This window comes from Anabas testudineus, chromosome 9, assembly GCF_900324465.2.
Source record: "Anabas testudineus chromosome 9, fAnaTes1.2, whole genome shotgun sequence".
NCBI lineage: Eukaryota > Metazoa > Chordata > Actinopteri > Anabantiformes > Anabantidae > Anabas > Anabas testudineus.
In genome coordinates, this window is record NC_046618.1 from 11,617,153 (window position 1) to 11,634,925 (window position 17,773).

The 17,773-nt window shown below is 39.7% G+C and overlaps 2 protein-coding genes across 2 annotated transcripts; both read right to left on the minus strand.

Annotated features, from left to right (window-relative positions):
- Positions 1 to 1,562: 1,562 nt before the first annotated feature.
- On the minus strand, positions 1,563 to 11,101 carry vcp (valosin containing protein). The gene is made up of 17 exons (XM_026343726.1): positions 10,977 to 11,101; positions 8,982 to 9,093; positions 8,699 to 8,871; positions 8,473 to 8,615; positions 8,228 to 8,358; positions 8,007 to 8,138; positions 7,780 to 7,882; positions 7,202 to 7,335; positions 6,492 to 6,627; positions 5,933 to 6,045; positions 5,486 to 5,650; positions 5,281 to 5,403; positions 4,977 to 5,189; positions 2,980 to 3,288; positions 2,714 to 2,869; positions 2,451 to 2,605; positions 1,563 to 2,159 (listed from the first exon to the last, which is right to left on the minus strand). Exons 1-17 carry the CDS (start codon positions 10,991 to 10,993, stop codon positions 2,054 to 2,056), a joined length of 2,421 nt encoding a protein of 806 aa, XP_026199511.1. The 5' UTR covers positions 10,994 to 11,101; the 3' UTR covers positions 1,563 to 2,053.
- A 316-nt stretch (positions 11,102 to 11,417) lies between these two features.
- fancg (FA complementation group G) lies at positions 11,418 to 17,177 on the minus strand. Its single transcript, XM_026342550.1, has 14 exons — positions 17,028 to 17,177; positions 16,431 to 16,530; positions 16,203 to 16,328; positions 15,908 to 16,101; positions 15,522 to 15,675; positions 14,937 to 15,067; positions 14,683 to 14,829; positions 14,381 to 14,541; positions 14,131 to 14,227; positions 13,514 to 13,818; positions 13,383 to 13,423; positions 13,102 to 13,281; positions 12,594 to 12,708; positions 11,418 to 11,872 (listed from the first exon to the last, which is right to left on the minus strand). Exons 1-14 carry the CDS (start codon positions 17,106 to 17,108, stop codon positions 11,752 to 11,754), a joined length of 1,953 nt encoding a protein of 650 aa, XP_026198335.1. The 5' UTR covers positions 17,109 to 17,177; the 3' UTR covers positions 11,418 to 11,751.
- Positions 17,178 to 17,773: the final 596 nt, after the last annotated feature.

Genomic DNA, 17,773 nt, shown 5'->3' on the forward strand with positions numbered 1-17,773 from the left:
AATGTCCACAGTTAAACGAACATGAACATAGTTAACATGACCCAGAGGACACGGAAGCAGCACACACAAACCTGTCTGACCACCTGAGCGTCCCCTACCTGCACCTTCACCTCATGCACTTGCCCACCGACTAAAACAATTGCAGTTCTCTTTAGCTGTTGCTGTGTGGCTGAGGATCAATATGAAGCTGAAATGACACATTAGCTGAAGCGCCAGTGACAGAGACATTTGAGGAGCCAAAATCTCCTACATAAAGGTCAGTGCAGCCAGAGGACAAGGACAGGACAAAAGAAATCGAAGCTTCTACTGACAATTTCAAAGTGTAATGTAGGAACATTTAACAGCTTCCTCATTTCTCTTTTGTAATTTTGTGTGACACCCTCCAGGATCTAGAAGGACTCGCAGGTGTTTGACGTTTCCCTGTGACACGAAGCTGGTTTAATTTTCCAGTGGGAACGAGTGCTTAATCATCCCGATAATCGAGGTGAGTCACTGATGTTGTGACATTCGACAACCACGTCTTCCCACACACACATTGGCATTCAGCTGTGCGTATAGGAGTGCCTGTGGCTCAATAAGTAGAGCAGTTGTCTGCCAATCAGAGGATTGGTGGTTCAATTCCCAGTTGCACAGATGTGGGAATTGAACTGAACCCCAAGTCCCCCGGTGAGATCAGCTGTATAGGACACCATTGGTGTGTGAATGGGTGAATAAAATGCAGTGTAAAGTGCTTTGAGTACCAGTTAGGTAGAAAAGTGCTATATAAGTGCAGACAACTTAACATTTATATGTTCTGAGATGTAAACTGACAACAGCACATTTTAATGAATCTCAGATACTGCAGTCATCCTGTTGGTCAGCGTGTACATGGGATGTTTTTGGTCAGATATCTTTACTCACTGTTATAAATCATCACCTTATAACTTTGATCTAACAGATAAATCGTTTTCAAAATACACTGAATAAATTAACTTTCTAAACTGAATTGTAATCAGAATATTTTAGGTAAGATTTATATTTTATATCCCCAAGTGTCAAAATTTGTTAAGAAAATAAGTTTTTCAACTTAATTGGAAAGGAAAAAAAATAAAACAAAAAACCCACCACATTTCAATAAAGGCTAAACTTTCTTGTACTGCCAGAGTGACACTGTGTGGTCATTACATGAACTGCCTCTGTTCAGTGACAACAGCTCTGCTGTCTTTCAGTGTAATAATGCAAACAAAAAAGCTGTTCTTATGACCTTGTATGACAATATTTCCAGTGGTACATCATTCAGAAAATCTTTGTTTTGCATCATTTTGCTCCCTCAATTTGTTTTTAGAAACAATGCATAAAAATAGTTTCTGAAAATATGTCTTCTGTGAAATATGAAACATTGGTAAAAACTGCCTCCCTCACAGATATTACATGCATATAGGGCTTCGAATGTGATCTAAAGCCCTAGAAGTTCAATTATTGTCCTATTAAATGGGATATAGATTTCCTCCAAATTATTACAGCATACAGAAACACTACATCTGGAGTACCGTCTATCAATAAACTTTCAGACAGAAAACACCTCAGTTTTGTGAGATTTTATTTTCAACAACATAACCTTGACAAATTTGTAATACATTATATGCTACTGTTTATTTTTTAAAAAATGAAGTCATTAGCAATATGCTTTTTTCCTTTCTTATAGTCTAGCGTAGAATCCCGTCACTAAAGCCGTTCATGTTGGTTGTGATATACTGAGAATGAGGCCACTTAAAACCCCACCCCACCAAAAAAAAAAAAAAAAAAAAAAAAAAAGCATCCGTCACTCACCGTCCGTTTCAAACATCCCCCAACACCCAACCACAACAAAGCCAGGGCAAACCAAGTGGCTACATGCTTTCTCCTAGGTAAATCATACAAAAAGAAAAAAAAATAAAATAAACAAAACAAAAGAAAAAAATAAACAAAACAAAAAGGAACACATGAAAGAAGCACAAAGTCCTAAAAATGTGGAATCTGGTGAGAATTTGTACAGGTGTGATCCCAGGACTGACCACTGTGGGGCAGTGTACATTTATCCGTAAAGGTCGTCATCATTATCCTCATTGAACACTGGACCGCTGCCAGTTCCTCCTGAGCCATGGCTTGTTCCGCTGCCACCTGTGGCACTGGAGGGAAACCTGAAAGACAGAACAGTAATTTCTTCATTTTGTTTAAAGATTAAATGGCAATTCCTAATATTTCTGGCAGTCCTTGGGTGTGTGGAGTAATAACTAATGGATGGGAAACACTCAATTATCAAGTTCTGAACTAATAACTGGATAAAAAACAGAATTTATTCTAACGTTTACGCTCAATGAGTTTCTACATAATTCTATAATGCTACAGAAATACTGACACCACGCAGTCATTCTACAAAGCTTAAAACACACAGTTTCCAACATGCACTGGTACAAAATGTCAAAATGTACCTGAAGCTGCCAAAGCCACGGCTCTGCTGCAGTGTCTGAGCAAACATCTCATATTTGCGAATGTCATTGTCACTGACAGAGCGACGAGCAAATCGCATCGCCTCTTCAAAGTGGTCCTTCCTGATCTCTGGCACAGGATCATCCTCTTCCACCTCCTATGAAATAATAGTATCAACCATGACCATCAGAAGCAGCAAAACAGCAATAGTGTGCAGATGCTCATCCAAATGTCCTATGAACAAGTAGACAGAACTAGTACCGACCATAGCCGACGGGTTGGTCTGCCTTTCCCTTTCTCTGCGGATCTCATTCTCGATGCTCTCTCTGATAGCCAGCTTACACGCTCGCTGGCAGATCTCAGTAAGATCAGCTCCAGAGAAGCCATTGGTCATCTTTGCTAGGAAATCCAAGTCCACATCCTATAAAATGAGATGAAATCAATGAAAGTTCATATCTTCCAGACTCTTACATACAAACATCCTACTAAAAGAAAACTTATACAAGAAGCATGGCTTTTTAGTACTGTCACCTTGCTGATGGGACTCTTGCGGAGGTTGGCCTTCAGGATGCTGATCCTGCTCTTCTCATCAGGCAAGGGGATGTAGATGAGCTGATCCAGACGGCCAGGTCTCAAGATGGCGGGGTCAATGATGTCTGGTCTGTTTGTGGCTCCAATGATGAAGACGTTCTTCTTGCTGGACATTCCATCCATCTCGGTCAAGATCTGGTTGATGACGCGGTCGGCTGCTCCACCACCATCTCCAACATTGCCACCACGGGCCTTGGCTATGGAGTCCAACTCATCAAAGAAGAGAACGCATGGGGCTGCTTGACGAGCCTGCATTCATAACAAGGATTCATACAAGTCTTACAAAATGAAACTCAATTTAGTAGTCCAGTTGCAAGAAAAAGTATGTCAACCCTTTGGGATTATGTGGACTTTTGCGTGAATTGGTCATAAAATGTGCTCCGATCTTTATCTAAGTCACAACAATAGAAAAACAGTCTGCTTAAAATAATAGTACACAAACATACGTTTTCATGTTTTTATTAAACATAACGTAAACATTCACAGTGCAGGGTGGGAAAGTATGTGAACCTTTGGATTTAATAACGGTTGACCCTCCTTTGGCAGCAATAACCTCAACCAAACGTTTCCTGTAGTTGCAGATCAGAGTAATTTTGAACCACTCCTCTTCACAAAACTGTTTCAGTGTAACAATATTCTTGGGATGTCTGGTGTGAATGGCTCTCTTAAGGTCATGCCACAGCATTTGAATCGGGTTGAGGTCAGGACTCTGACTGGGCCACTCCAGAAGGTGTATTTTGTTCTGTCGAAGCTATTCTTTTGTTGAATTACTTGTATGCTTTGGGTCATTGTCCTGTTGCATCACCCATCCTATGCGGAGCTTCAGTTGGCGGACAGATGGTCTTATGTTTTCCTACAAAATGTCTTGATAAACTCTGGAATTCATTTTTCCATCAATGCCAACAATCTGTCCAGTCACTGAGGCAGCAAAGGCCCTACACCGTGATGCTCCCTCCGCCATGTTTTACAGTGGGGATGAGGTGTTTGTTGTGCGTTTTTTTCCCCCCAAACAACTCAATTTTGGTTTCATCTGTCCACAGAATATTTTGCCAGTAGTGCTGTGGAACATCCAGGTACTCTTTTGCAAACTTCAAACATGCTGCAATTTTTTATTTATTTTTTTAAGACAGCAATGGCTTCCTCCGTAGCATCCTCCCATGTACTCCATTCTTGTTTGATGTTTTCCTTATTGTAGATGTGTCAACAAAAATGTCAGCATGTGCCAGAGATACTGACACCCTAGGATTTTTCTTTACCTCATTCAGCATTCTGCGCTGTGCTCTTGCAGTCATCTTTACAGGACGACCACAGGAGAGTGGCAACAGTGCTGAACGTTCTCCATTTGTAGACAGTCTGTCTTACCGTGGACACATGAACATCAAGGCTTTTGGAGATACTTTTGTAACCCTTTCCAGCTTCATGCAAGTCAACAATTCTTGATCGTTGGTCTTCTGAGAGTTCTTTTCTGCGAGGCATGGTTCACATCAGGCAGTGCTTCTTGAAACCAGTAAACCCAAAACTGGTGTGTGTTTTTAAAGGGCAGGACAACTTTCAGCAACACATTTAATATCATCACACTGATTGGACTCAAGGTTGGCTTACTCCTGGCTCCAATTAGCTCTTGGAGAAGTCATTAGGCTAGGGGTTCACATACTTTTTCCACCCTGCACTGTGAATGTTTACATGTTATGTTCAATAAAAACATGAAAACTAATGTTTGTGTACTATTATTTTAAGCAGACCGTTTTTCCTATTGTTGTGACTTGGATGCACATTTTATGACCAATTCATGCAAATCTCCACGTAATCCCAAAGGGTTCACATACTTTGTATGAATTTCTTAAAACATTGTTAATTGTTTTCCAGCTTAAATGTACAATATTCAGAAGTGATTCTAATCTGCACCAATGTCCTGTGACAAACGAAAACATTCCCACCTTGTCAAAGATCTCTCTGACGTTGGCCTCAGACTCCCCAAACCACATTGTGAGCAGCTCAGGTCCTTTGATGGAGATGAAATTTGCCTGGCACTCATTGGCAATGGCTTTAGCCAGCAGAGTCTTACCACAACCAGGGGGACCGTAGAACAGGACACCCTTAGATGGGGTCATGCCAAACTTGAGGAACTTGTCTGGGTGCTCCACTGGATACTGAATTTAAGTAAACAGGAAGATGATTTAGGAGGCAAGGTTTTAATTTCACAGTTTGAGATGCATGATTTAACTTTTCAAACATCAATACCTGCACCAACTCCTGCAGCTCCCTCTTGACATCTTCCAGACCTCCAATATCATCCCAAGTGATGTTGGGAACCTCAACAACTGTCTCCCTCAGTGCTGATGGGTTGCTCTGGCTCAGGGCCCACTGCAGAACACCAAGTTTGTTATTCTTAACTTAGAGGGGTTTTCTGTGCTATGTGGAACCAACATTCTCTCACAAGTCTTACCTTGAAGTCATCCATGGTGACAGCAAGAGAGTTCATGACTTCAGCATCAATGGTCTCATCCTCAAGGTCGATGAGGTCCATCTTCTTCCTGATGGCCTGCAGGGCAGCCTCAGAGCAGAGGGCAGCCAGATCTGCACCCACATGTCCATGGGTCTCATTTGCTACCTACACCAAAATATACCATGAGTCTATATTTAAGCTACCCCTGCCCAGTTTCCTATAACTCTACATATGCCAACATCTGTAAACTTGTTTATATAGGTCAACAGCTTCCGAGCTGACACATCTTTGCAACAGTATCATTTCAACCTAAAACACTGTGCCGTCTGGAAGGAATGCATACCTCACTTCCAGTTTACAGGTTTTACTTTTAGGTGACAGGCAACAGTCACCTGACTCTAGCACTATAGTGAGGTCATCACATGACTGCAGGATTACATTACAAACCTGTTCCAAGTCAACATCATCAGCCAGCTTCATGTTTTTGGTATGAATCTGGAGGATCTCCAATCTGCCAGTGGCATCAGGAATGCCAATGTCAACTTCCCTGTCAAAACGCCCTGGAGACAGGGGAATTCAAACACACAGACTAAGGGCAATGCAAAACATACCAAACAGCTTAATGCATTTTAATGGCACCATTTTTAACAGTTTGTCATATCTAACGATGTGACAAATGCTTCAACTTTTCAGTAGGAGCTTCACAAGTACTGATCTACTATTAACAAAACTGACCCACTGGTTAACTGCAGGAACCAAAAATAAATAAATAAAACAGCAGTTTTAAAATCAAATGATACAAAAAGAAATGTTGCAAACAAAGGTTCACTCTATATTACAAACCTCTTACTGAATTTGTTATCAACTGAACACATCTACACTGCTTCAATAGTCTTGGATGCAGTTCCATCATTAGCCTGAATGTTGCAAATTGTCAGGACAACTGAATATAAATACAAAATAATAAGTTAAAAATAATTCTAAAAAGTTATAGACAAAAATTTACCAAATCTCCTGAGAGCTGGGTCAATGCTGTTGGGTCTGTTGGTGGCAGCCATGACAATGACATGAGCTCTCTGTTTCAGGCCATCCATAAGAGTCAGCAGCTGAGAAACAATGCGCCTCTCCACCTCTCCATGAGTCTACAAAATAAATTAATAATGAAATTCATAAATGAAGTAATCATCCATTAATCAGGCTGGTTACTACTGTAGATGCCTCCATCAGCTATGTTTTAGATCTCACACACACACACACACACACACACACACACAATAAAAATTACTGTACAAAATAATAAATGACCATGCAAAGCTTTTCAAGGTCTGGTTATTAGTTTTTTGTGTAAAAATGATAAACAAAAACAAAACACAACACACAATGTGTGAGGACACTCATTGACAATGTATCCCCAGCCCCTTACGGTAGGTCATGCTAATCTACCATTTTTTTCTTTTTTTTTTTTTTAATTATCACATATGCTGCCTTATACCCAACCAAAAACAAATACAAATTCTTACCCTAAAACCTAGTCTTCACCCCATAGTTGCTCTTTAAACACCCTTCTCATTGACTCGTCTCAGGCTGGCTAAAATGTCCTCACTTTGTAAAAATGTCCTCAGTGCAGTGGTTAAAAATTTATGCTGGCCCTCAATGACAGCCACACACACACACACTCTTTTAGTGATCAATTAGTTTTCCTCATTTCTCACTCACCTTCTCTCTCTTAGGCGCTATTGCATCAAGCTCATCGATAAAGATGATGGCAGGAGCATTCTTCTCTGCTTCCTCAAAAGCTTTTCTCAGGTTACTTTCACTCTCCCCTGCCAGCTTACTCATGATCTCAGGACCTAGAACAGAAACCCAAGCATTTTCATTAAGGAAACTTTAGTCTCACAGTATGTACTACATTTAAATACTATGTAATACAATCTAGTCTAATTTACCCAACCCTCTATTCCAATAGATTAAACTGAATTTTGTGAAGGGTAAGCTACACGTCCTTTCTCCTTCATAAATGGAAACATAAGGTAGATGAGCTTTTTAAAAGTTCTGCTCATTATAAGAAAAAAAAAAAAAAAAAAAAAAAAAAAAACTCTACAATACTGCAGACATGTCATTTTGTTTCCTCATATTTTGATAATACTGCTAAAAAAAAAAATTAAGGACATAACATTTTTAATACATAACTACAAAGCCATGCTGTCAAGAGACATAATGAGAGCCATCATAAAATGCCTGACTAAGGTTGATAAGAGTTAAGTGTGCACATAAGACATAAGTAGTGTTCAAACCATTAATGAGGAAGAAGAAAGCTCCAGTTTCATTGGCCACAGCTCTGGCAATCAAGGTCTTTCCAGTTCCAGGGGGTCCATATAGCAGGATGCCACGTGGGGGCTTGAAGAAAAAAAATAAAATAACATTTTTAAATTAATAAAAAGGTAGTGGGAGCTAAATAACAAAGCATAAAAAAGGAAAATTCTACTTTACATTTGAAAATGCTAACTGTTAATTAACTTACTTTGACACCTATGGCCTTGAACAGTGCAGGGTGTCTAAGGGGCAGCTCCACCATCTCTTTGATCTGAGCTAGTTGCTTCCTGACACCTCCAATGTCATCATAGCCCACCTCATTCAGGGACTCTTCCTCATCCTGCATGGCCAAATATAACATGTTCACATTTCTATGAGATTTATTTTTGGTAAATTTTACCCCACACACTGTGTATACCTGCTACCCACCTCTCTCCTGATTGGCTCTCCCTCACAGTGGATGACTGTATCAGGAGCAACAATGCAGTAGGGGGAGGGATCGGTCTCCACCACCTTGAATTCCACAGCACGCATGCCTCCTCTAACCAGAAAGATGTCACCTTCACAAAATAAAATAATCTTAATTTTACCACTCTTAAACATGCCAGTAAACTTCAATATGATAAGCCATTTAAACCCTGGCTTTACCCTAAGAATGGAAAGTTAGTACTCACCTTTGCGGATGGGCCTGTAAGCCTCAAGAAAGTATGGCTTCAGGTAAACTTCAAACAGGTTTCCAGTAATTCCTTCTACTGTGTCATCTATTGGGAGAACATGGATCCTCTTTCCATACTTCACATCAGGACATGGCTGAATGCTAAAAGACATATGAGACTTAACATTGTTCTTGTGTTTAAATGCTGCAGAAAGAATTTAAGACCAGTTTAAGCTTTTGCCCACCTGATGACATCACCCAGGCGGACCCTCAGATTGTTGCGAACCACCCTGTTCATGCGAACCTTTTCATCGGAACAGGTATCATCAGACAGCACAATGCAGACAGTCTCCCGCCTCTTCTTTCCTTTCATCAGCACTGTGTCTCCACGGAAGAGCTGCAGCTCATCCATCTTGGTCTTAAGAAGCATCATATAAAGTTATTTTGCAACTCTCACTTGAATTATTTTCAGAATATCAAAATGAAAAATGTTACATGATGATACATCCACCATAGTTAGGCATTTACCTGAGAGAGAGACACCACGCTGTTATCTTCATTGATCGATTCATCAACAATCAGTCTGTTGGGTCTGTTCTTCTGTTTCAGAATAGCAGTGGCTAAATCATCATTTTTGGATCTGTCATGACAAACAAAACAAGTGTTAGGTCACACAAGTCTCATTATGTTATTGTACATTTAAAGCTTCTTGCAGCCCAAAAAAAACCAAACAAAAAAACAGTGATAATAATTACCACCATAATCATTTATTTATTGCATCAAATGAGTGGATGCAATAAATAAGATGTATGTAAAACAAATAACATTCCATTGTTCTCATGTTCTATAGCTAATGATTGATTTGTTTAATTCTGAGGTGAAACTTTGCAGAGTTTCAGGTGAAGTTTCTAGCACACATGTGCATGTAACTGTAAAATAGCCTTTCACTAAGCTGCATTTGAAGGATATTGTCATTGTTTTAGGAGGCTCCTTACCCACTTAACATAAATTTGATCATTGCTAGAATCATTTTAAATGCATTACTAAAGTAACAGATCAGGTTTAGTTCAGATTCAAGTTTCTAGTCTTTTTCTCACATACCCATAGCACACAATGAAACCAAATGTCTTTCACTACTGATGACAGACACAAAAGAGAAGTTCAAAATATCTTAACAAGGTCAAACCTACAGAGTATCGTGTACTTGGATATGGATATTATTATTGATTAACTGCACTTCATACTGCTAAATGTAAACGTCTTTTTAGGGTATTGTCCTTGTAGTTTTTTTAAAGCCCACCTAGCACTAAATTTTTAAATATCTTCATGATACGAGGGGTTACACAAACCAAACTGTAGTCTAATTTGCGTATGCCTCAACATGAATTATAATACATAAAAATGTATTTCAGTAACCGTAACAGAGTGAAAACAAGTCCTCAAGCGGCTGGCCAAGTGCGGTGACTGAATGTTAGTCGCGTAAAATTCGCATAATCACACTTAAACTATATTAAAAATATACATATAGTAGAAAGACTATCCGACGCGTTAATGTCCAAAACAAAACCCTTTACAGAAAACTCTGGCATATTATGTAGTTTCTCTTTCATGTTGTTAGCATGCTAATGCTAGGCTAGCATCTATGCTAACTGACTGGCGAGCAAGCGAACCCAGATGACACAGCAAAAGAATTAGACGAAAAAAAACTTTGTTAGCTAGCTAGGTGGCCCCCCTCAAAAACGCTAGAGTTACAATGCTACAGCGACTGTAAATATATTAGCTGCCAACGTAACCGCTAGTTTACGTTATGTGTTATTCAAATGTGTCATTTAAGACTGTTAGCAAAGAGCGAAATACAGCCCAAATAAATTGATGATCATTTGGTTAGAATCAATAGCCAGCCCTGTTAGCCTGCTAGCTTTGGTGCGTTGTGTAGATTGACAACTGACAGCTCGTCATGAAATTAGCTAGCCACCTGGATGACTAGCGTTTTCTTTTTAGACGACGTTAGTGAGAGTGTGTGGCATTTGCTGAGGAAATGTACCTTATTTTCATTTACAATTTAACACCAAGTCTAAAGACAGGCTATCTGCCGGTGGATAGGCCGACTTCTCGTTGTGATGGTGGATGGCTTTGGCCTTGACATGGTTGCTAAGCTAACATTAGCATTAAAACACGACAACGCTGTGTCAAGACGCTGTCACAGCCGGCTAACTCAAAACCGTTAACTAGTCAACAACAACAGTGTGGGTGACAACCGTTTAACAAATGCCAATAACCTATATAGATAATATCCCACAGTAGGTGGATCTGCAATATTAGGTTATCCAACCAACAGACAAAAGTGCGGAGGCTGAAATAACTGACCCCGTTAGCTCTCCTGCTAGCAACCTCGGTAACGTACCAACCAAGCTAACTTTAATAAACTAGCGTATTCTGAACAGACAGATATTTAGATGGAAATTTCTAATAGTTATTGTTAAAATGTGTATTTTAATAAAACGTAGAGATATCGCTACTTACTCCCCTCCCGAAGCCATGGTCGTCCACCTGAATTATTATTAATAAATAAAGAAATTCTAGCTAAATGTTTAAGAGGCTTAGCCGGTTCTTGCTACCAAACGTTCAGCGATACCACACGAAAGAGCAGCAGTTTCCGTGCTTTCTTTACAATTATACCATGAGCTGGATCCATCCTTCATTCTGATTGGCTGATGTCTTTCCGACGAATTTCGCAACCAATGAATAACTCTGCAATGTGACGTCAACAAGAATATAGTGCAGTTTTAGCCAATAACACTGCAGTGGGCTGTTCCTATTTTCATCAGGTTTACTGTTATTGGCTTTTCACAAACATCTGCTCAGCCAATTACCTTTCACCGCGTTGATAATCACGAATTGTAAAAACATTCAATTTGTCTTTTATTTCTTATAAAAACACATTTGTATTATTGCTGTAACGAACGATGACAATCAGAACGTTTCATTTATTGGGAGAAATCCATAGAAAAACAATATAAACAGCCATTTTAGAGGTACAGGTACAGTACTACTATTGTTTACTCCTGCCTGGTCAACATAAATATTTTTTCTGACAGGTCGGTTTACCCTCAGTTACAGTGCGTCATTTCCATTTATCTTTTATAATTTCACACATTGTCAGAAAAAGTGTTTCTTTTCAACCACTCTTAAGTCCTTTAAATATTCTTTATTTTCCTGTCCCAGAATATAAGTGTTTGTAGAGTGATGGGTTATAGTTCACAAGTCAGAGAAAGTTGATCCTGTTCAGTAAATAACATTATTCTTTTGTCCCTCTGCTGGCTTGATGGGTAGGAATGAGTTCCTGTATTCTGTTGCGCAGCTCCATGGAGTCTAACAAAGGGCCAGACTGGAGTTCCTGTAGGTACAAAGGAAGACCCCTGTAACAAAAAGGGCAGAAAGTTAGAAGCAGGTAAACATCACAACATTCTAAATATTCTCTGAGTAGGATGATTGTTTAATAACTTAACTCTTTACTCTTACTAACCAGGATTGGGGTTTTATTTGTTTGTTTTTAGAAGTTTGGGGGTCATGTTCAGACCTAGTGTCTTAGATAAACACTTCATATTGTATCAAATTTAATTATTAATATACATTGCAAATATTTTATCATTTTGTTCAGTGAAAGAGAGAGAACCACTAAAATTGTTATTAGTTGTTGTTGGGTCATACCCACTTGGTTTGCACATTTGTACTACACTAAAATATTTATGAGGAATTAATGAGTTGAGGAAACCAGATAATTTCATTTTCAACTATGAAGTAAAACAACATCATGCAATATCAGATGACATAATTTTAGCTGTGATTTCAGCATAGACTAAATTCAACAGCAGTTATAAAAAACACTTTACAATGAGTAAGTTATTTTTGCTGTATGAACAATGAGTTGACACAATGCTTTTGTGCGGTTGATGTGTCTTTGTTCTCTATACACTGCATGGTCACATGGCCACCTCCAGGTATGGCTTTATGCAACCAAAACCCAAAACCTACAGTGGATTTTGTGCACGTTCATGTGCATTTTTTAGTGCAGACGTGTATAAACTACAGACACACAAATTTAGTGAATATAGCGATATAAGAATCACAGTATCTTACTCCATTGAGGATTGTACGTTGAAGCTCCAGGATTTTTCCCAACAAGCTGCTGCCTCCCGTTTCCTGTCAAGTCGCCACAACACTTCACCAAACCACAGGCCTGCACCTACACACTCTGACAGAGACATCCTCTAAATGATCTTGTGTTCTAACACAGGACCACCCTAATCGAGCTACATAGTCACAGTTACAGTTTAGGTTTCCTATTTTTGTAACCAGCTGCTCCTCATCAGAGAACACAGATGATTCCAAGATTACTTTTACTTTAAATCAAACCCTTTTCCTACACCGTCATTACAAACACAATTCTAATTAATAGAATTCATATCTGTATTTGTTCCTTAATATAATAGATATTTCCCTATCCAATAAATATAAACAAGATTAAGATTTTGAGTGTGGGTTATATGATACAGGTACAAGTTAGAACATTCCTCTGTATGACCCTATTGTTACAGTGTCAAAACTAGGTTTACTTTACGTATTATTAATAATCTGTGGGGTATACCTGGGAATGCCTGCAGGCTGAGCTGCAGGTCTCTCAGAGCCTCTTTCAGTTGGTCTGTCTGGGTAAAGCTGATGCCCCTACCAGCTAGCGAAAGCCCCTTCATTTTCTGGAGAATGTACTGATCTGTTCCCCTCTTGACAACCATGTCTGCACTGGAGATCTGCTGTTGGTGGCCTATAACTGAATATCAACAGAATTGAATGCACTGAGCTGCTGAAGGTTGTGTAAAGAGGAAAATTTCTCTGCAAAGCGGAAAAAAAAAATCTCATAAAAGTTCTCACCTTTTTTTTTAAAGCTCACCTTCACGAGCAGGTTGATACACCTGTAACATTAATACAACTTTAATACAGTCACACATATGTGTTTGCTGAAAAAGCTTTGATGGAAATAAGGAGACCAGTATCTTCCAGACCTTGTGTAGTGAGTCACAGCTTGTTTCCAGTCTTTTAGATGAGTGTAGCAATGACCCTGCAGGAGGTAGGCAGCTCCAGCCCAGAGCAACATTACCAATCTATCATTCACATCCGTGGTATCAGCTTCACTCTGCTCCTCTAGCTCTTCCAACACCAGCTTCCTTGGCAGCAGTTCCAGTGTTGTGTTGATGACTTCATCACAAAGCGCCATGCAATCTGCAGGCCGCCGGGACATGAGCAAGGCAGCGCCAGCCTCCAGGTAAAGCTCAGGCAACCTGGGTAGATGAGGGACTTCAGCGTGAACCTGAGACACAGACAACCAGCAAATAGATGTTAGTAACATCTTAAGTACTGATCCCTGAGGAAAAATATTCTAACTGCTCATAAATTAGCTTGCAGTATGCTCAAATAAATGCTGTATATGAATTTGTCTAAGTGGATGGGTGTATGTATGAAAGTTAATTACTTAAGTTATTGTATGCATGGATTTATTGTAAACATTGTTACTGTATGGACCCCAAGGAGAAGAGATGTCACAATAATGGTACCTAATGGATATTCCAACATAAAACATAAAAAAAAAAACACTGTATCAAGAGCTTATTGTTCAATTAACCTCCATGTCTCTAAGTATTTTCCTTCCTACTCCATGTTGATCTTCTGAGTGAAGTGTAGCCAGCAGGTCCAGGTAATATTCCACACCCTCTGACAACCTGCAGAAACATCAACCACACCCATGTAAAACTAGAGTGTGCACTATCAGGCTACTGTTCTCATCTCCATCTACATTTTCTGGTTTGGCATAGTGGTCAGGTGCCAGTAAAATAAGCTGACAAATACTGTGAGCTCTATACTAGTCTTCTTACCTCCCATGGAGTACACAGTTCAGGGCCAGATTGTGAAGGACAGAGAGGGCAGAGGGAACTGAGAGCAGGCTGCTCAGTGATTGGCTGTGAAGCAGTAAAGATGGGGAGAGGAGATGGGTACTGGGTGGAGCAGGCTCTGTAGCAGAGGGCAACATCATAGTCTGTGGGACAAGAGCAGTTTCATTATTTTTTATGCAGACTTACGGAAGTGAACATGTGTCTGTGTCCAAACTTAACATCGAGGCTACAAAATATATCTATATGCAGGGACATTAAAAACATGGACCCCGTGTGTTACTCACAGAGTGGAGCAAGCGAAGAGCTTGTATCTCAGCCTGTATGTTACCCAGTTGTCTGTAGATGAGCATGCTCTGGTACAAAGCACATATACATTGGGAGTCGGTCTCTAGGGCCTTCCTGTAACACTGCAGTGCCATCTGAGGACAGCTCTGGAGACAAATTAAATCACATATTCTCTTACTGCATTTAACAAACCTGTTAGGTGCATGCACAATACATGTTATTTCCTGTTTGTATTAGTAGTCTAAAGGGGTACCATATGGGCCAGAGAGGAGCCTGACAATAGGTGTGTGTATGCTATTAGAGTTCTGGGAACTTGCAGGGATGAAGCCACTTGCAGACCAGACAGGGCTTCTGAACTCTGACCCTCATTCAACTTTTCTGCACCTTAATAAAACATACAGAGAGCAAAACACATATTTACTTTACAGTGGTACAAATACAAGGAGTATATTTACGTGTCAAAACATTTTGTTCAGTTTACTGAGATATATCTAAAATATGTACAATGTTGTTACAAGAAGCTGTGAACTACTCCAACGTGCTGGCTCTTGGTGCCTGCACCTACAATATGCTCAACCCTGATTTCAAATACATACATCAACACAGCAATTATTATAATATTATTATACTATGCAGTTTGCATGCATTTTTAATCTTTCTGTTCTAGTATCCATAGAAAAAGTGAATAGATTATACCAAAGTAAAAGATACATTTTGAAAGCACAGAGCAGAAATCAAATTGTTAGCCACAAGCTTTAGAAAGTATTTTAGTGGTATTACAATAAACTGTATCAGGTCATACAATATACATTTACAAAAACCATGTATGAACCACAACCTTTGGCAATTAAAGTGCAGATCTGCAGTAGATCAACAAGCTTTCGTGGATCTGTCAACAACAGTGGAATGACAGAGGACTTTCCCTTTGGCTCGCTTCTTCTGTCATCCCGTTCTTCACAGTAAAGTGACTCAAATAGAGAGGACAATTCCTCCTGCATCACAAGAAAAACACAGTATGGTTTTATTTTTTAGTACTGCAATACATATACTACAAAATCAAGCATGGACTGTACTAGAAACAGTAGCATGTCTGCTCAAAAACATTTAATGTTTTGTTGGAAAGGACAGGAAAAGACTCAATGGACAGACTGAACTCAAAGAATGTAATAGAGTTCCTTAAAACCAGTCTAAACAAACACTTGCAGCCTAAAAACAGCACTGTACCTGAAATTCCTCGATAATTTTCAGCTGGCAGGTGGCCAGCCATATTGCCCATTGCAAACAAAGAAGGTGCTGTATGCAGGAATTCAAAGTTGTGTTTTCCACTGACTTGAGAACTGTTCTCCAAAACACATGAGGGCTTGCAGCAAGAGCTTTATCTGTAGAGCTCTGAAGGTTATCTCCTGTCATCTGTAAAGCTGCGATGAAAAAATAGCAGGCTGCAATTGACCCGAATAATCTCTCAAAATAGCATGAAACTGGAGGTACAGTTGTCTCTGTCATTTTAGAGTAGGCCTACCTCTCTCTGTCGACTGCGTGAGAAGCATCTCAGCTTTTGTGAACTGAGACTGAGCAGTAGCGCACACACAGGCATTGTACACGACAGACAGCTCCAGTTGAGCGTGATCTGCAAGAGGGGGAACACCTGCAGCAGGGAGACAAAGAGATAAAAAGAAAAATCGATTACATATAATAGTGAAAAACAGAGTTTCCAAATCTTAATTTGGTAGTAAAGGTAAAGGAGTACCTTGGATTTTCCTTAAGAGTCTGTTGAACTCAGAGCAACACCATCTCAGATGGGTCTGGCTCTGGTCTCGGCTTGAGGTGTCTCCTCCTCCTTCCTGCAGCTGAAAAAATCAAGTGTAAGAAAAACAGATAAGAATAAGATGTTTCCCTACTTGGAACTTTTCACCTTTTGTTGTTTTATAACATTAAATCACGGTAGATAATCCACTATGATATGATATTGTATAGGAAATAAAGCAGTACTATAAATAATAGTTAAAGCAATCTCCACTTTGAGCAGCAATAATAGTCAAATTCAGCTTACATGTTAATGTATCTGTGATAATATTTAATTGAACAACATTGCAACATTTAAAGAGGCGTCGTTTATTCTATTAGCGCTGTAACTTGTCTGTCATACATGAGAGGTAGAAGCTGCGGTTTGGCATTGCCGAATACTAAGCGTTAAAAGTTATGTTTAATCATAGGTAATAAGGTCCTGTAACATAGTTTAATGCCCCTTTTCATCAAACAAGTCTGTTAACGTTGAGCTAGGATGAATCAACACTTCAATAAATAGCAGTATTTTGTAATGTTAAGTGTAACCTCATCCACATACCTTCCATTTGTTAACCACCTCGTTATTTTCCTGGACCCACTGATCTAATAAAGGATTCGGCTGATATGTTTTATTAGACATTGCATCGCGGTTTTATGAACAATTCAGTTGTTGTTGTTTTGTTTGAACTTTCCCTCGTTTGTCAAAGCAAAGTTGACACCGGAAGTAAAACGCTGCTGTGTGTTTTGCAGGTGCTGCCCCCTGTGGACACCTCGGGAAGTGGCACCGGCAGTCCACCGTCTGTCCGCCAGGTGGTGCTGCGACGGAGCCAGATTCAGTTCTGGAAACTTCAACCCTTACATTTCTACAGCCACCAAACTGTGACGTGCCTCTGCCGTTTTCCTTTGGTCATTATCTTTACAGCCTTTCAAATCAACACGCACAATTACACCACTTACGTATTCACTTTGACTCTATGTGATGCTTTCTTAGAAAAGCATCAGTGGCCACGATGCAATGAAATCTTAACTCCAAGCACACATAAAGCAAGTAAACACAATCCAGGGCCTTAATTGTGTTACAGCTGAGTCATCCTTCAGCCTGCCAGGACAGCCATTTTTCTAGTTGTCTCTCTCAAGGTGACTGTCTTTTCTCCTCTCCTCACCTCTCATCCCCGTCTGTCATCTCCCCAGCAGTGCATCATCTTGCTCCCTGTTGTCTTCGACTTCTATAGCCTGCCTCCCTGCTCGTCTTTTCTTTCTGTCTCAACTCACCGAAAGCTCAAAATATGACACTATGAAAAAACA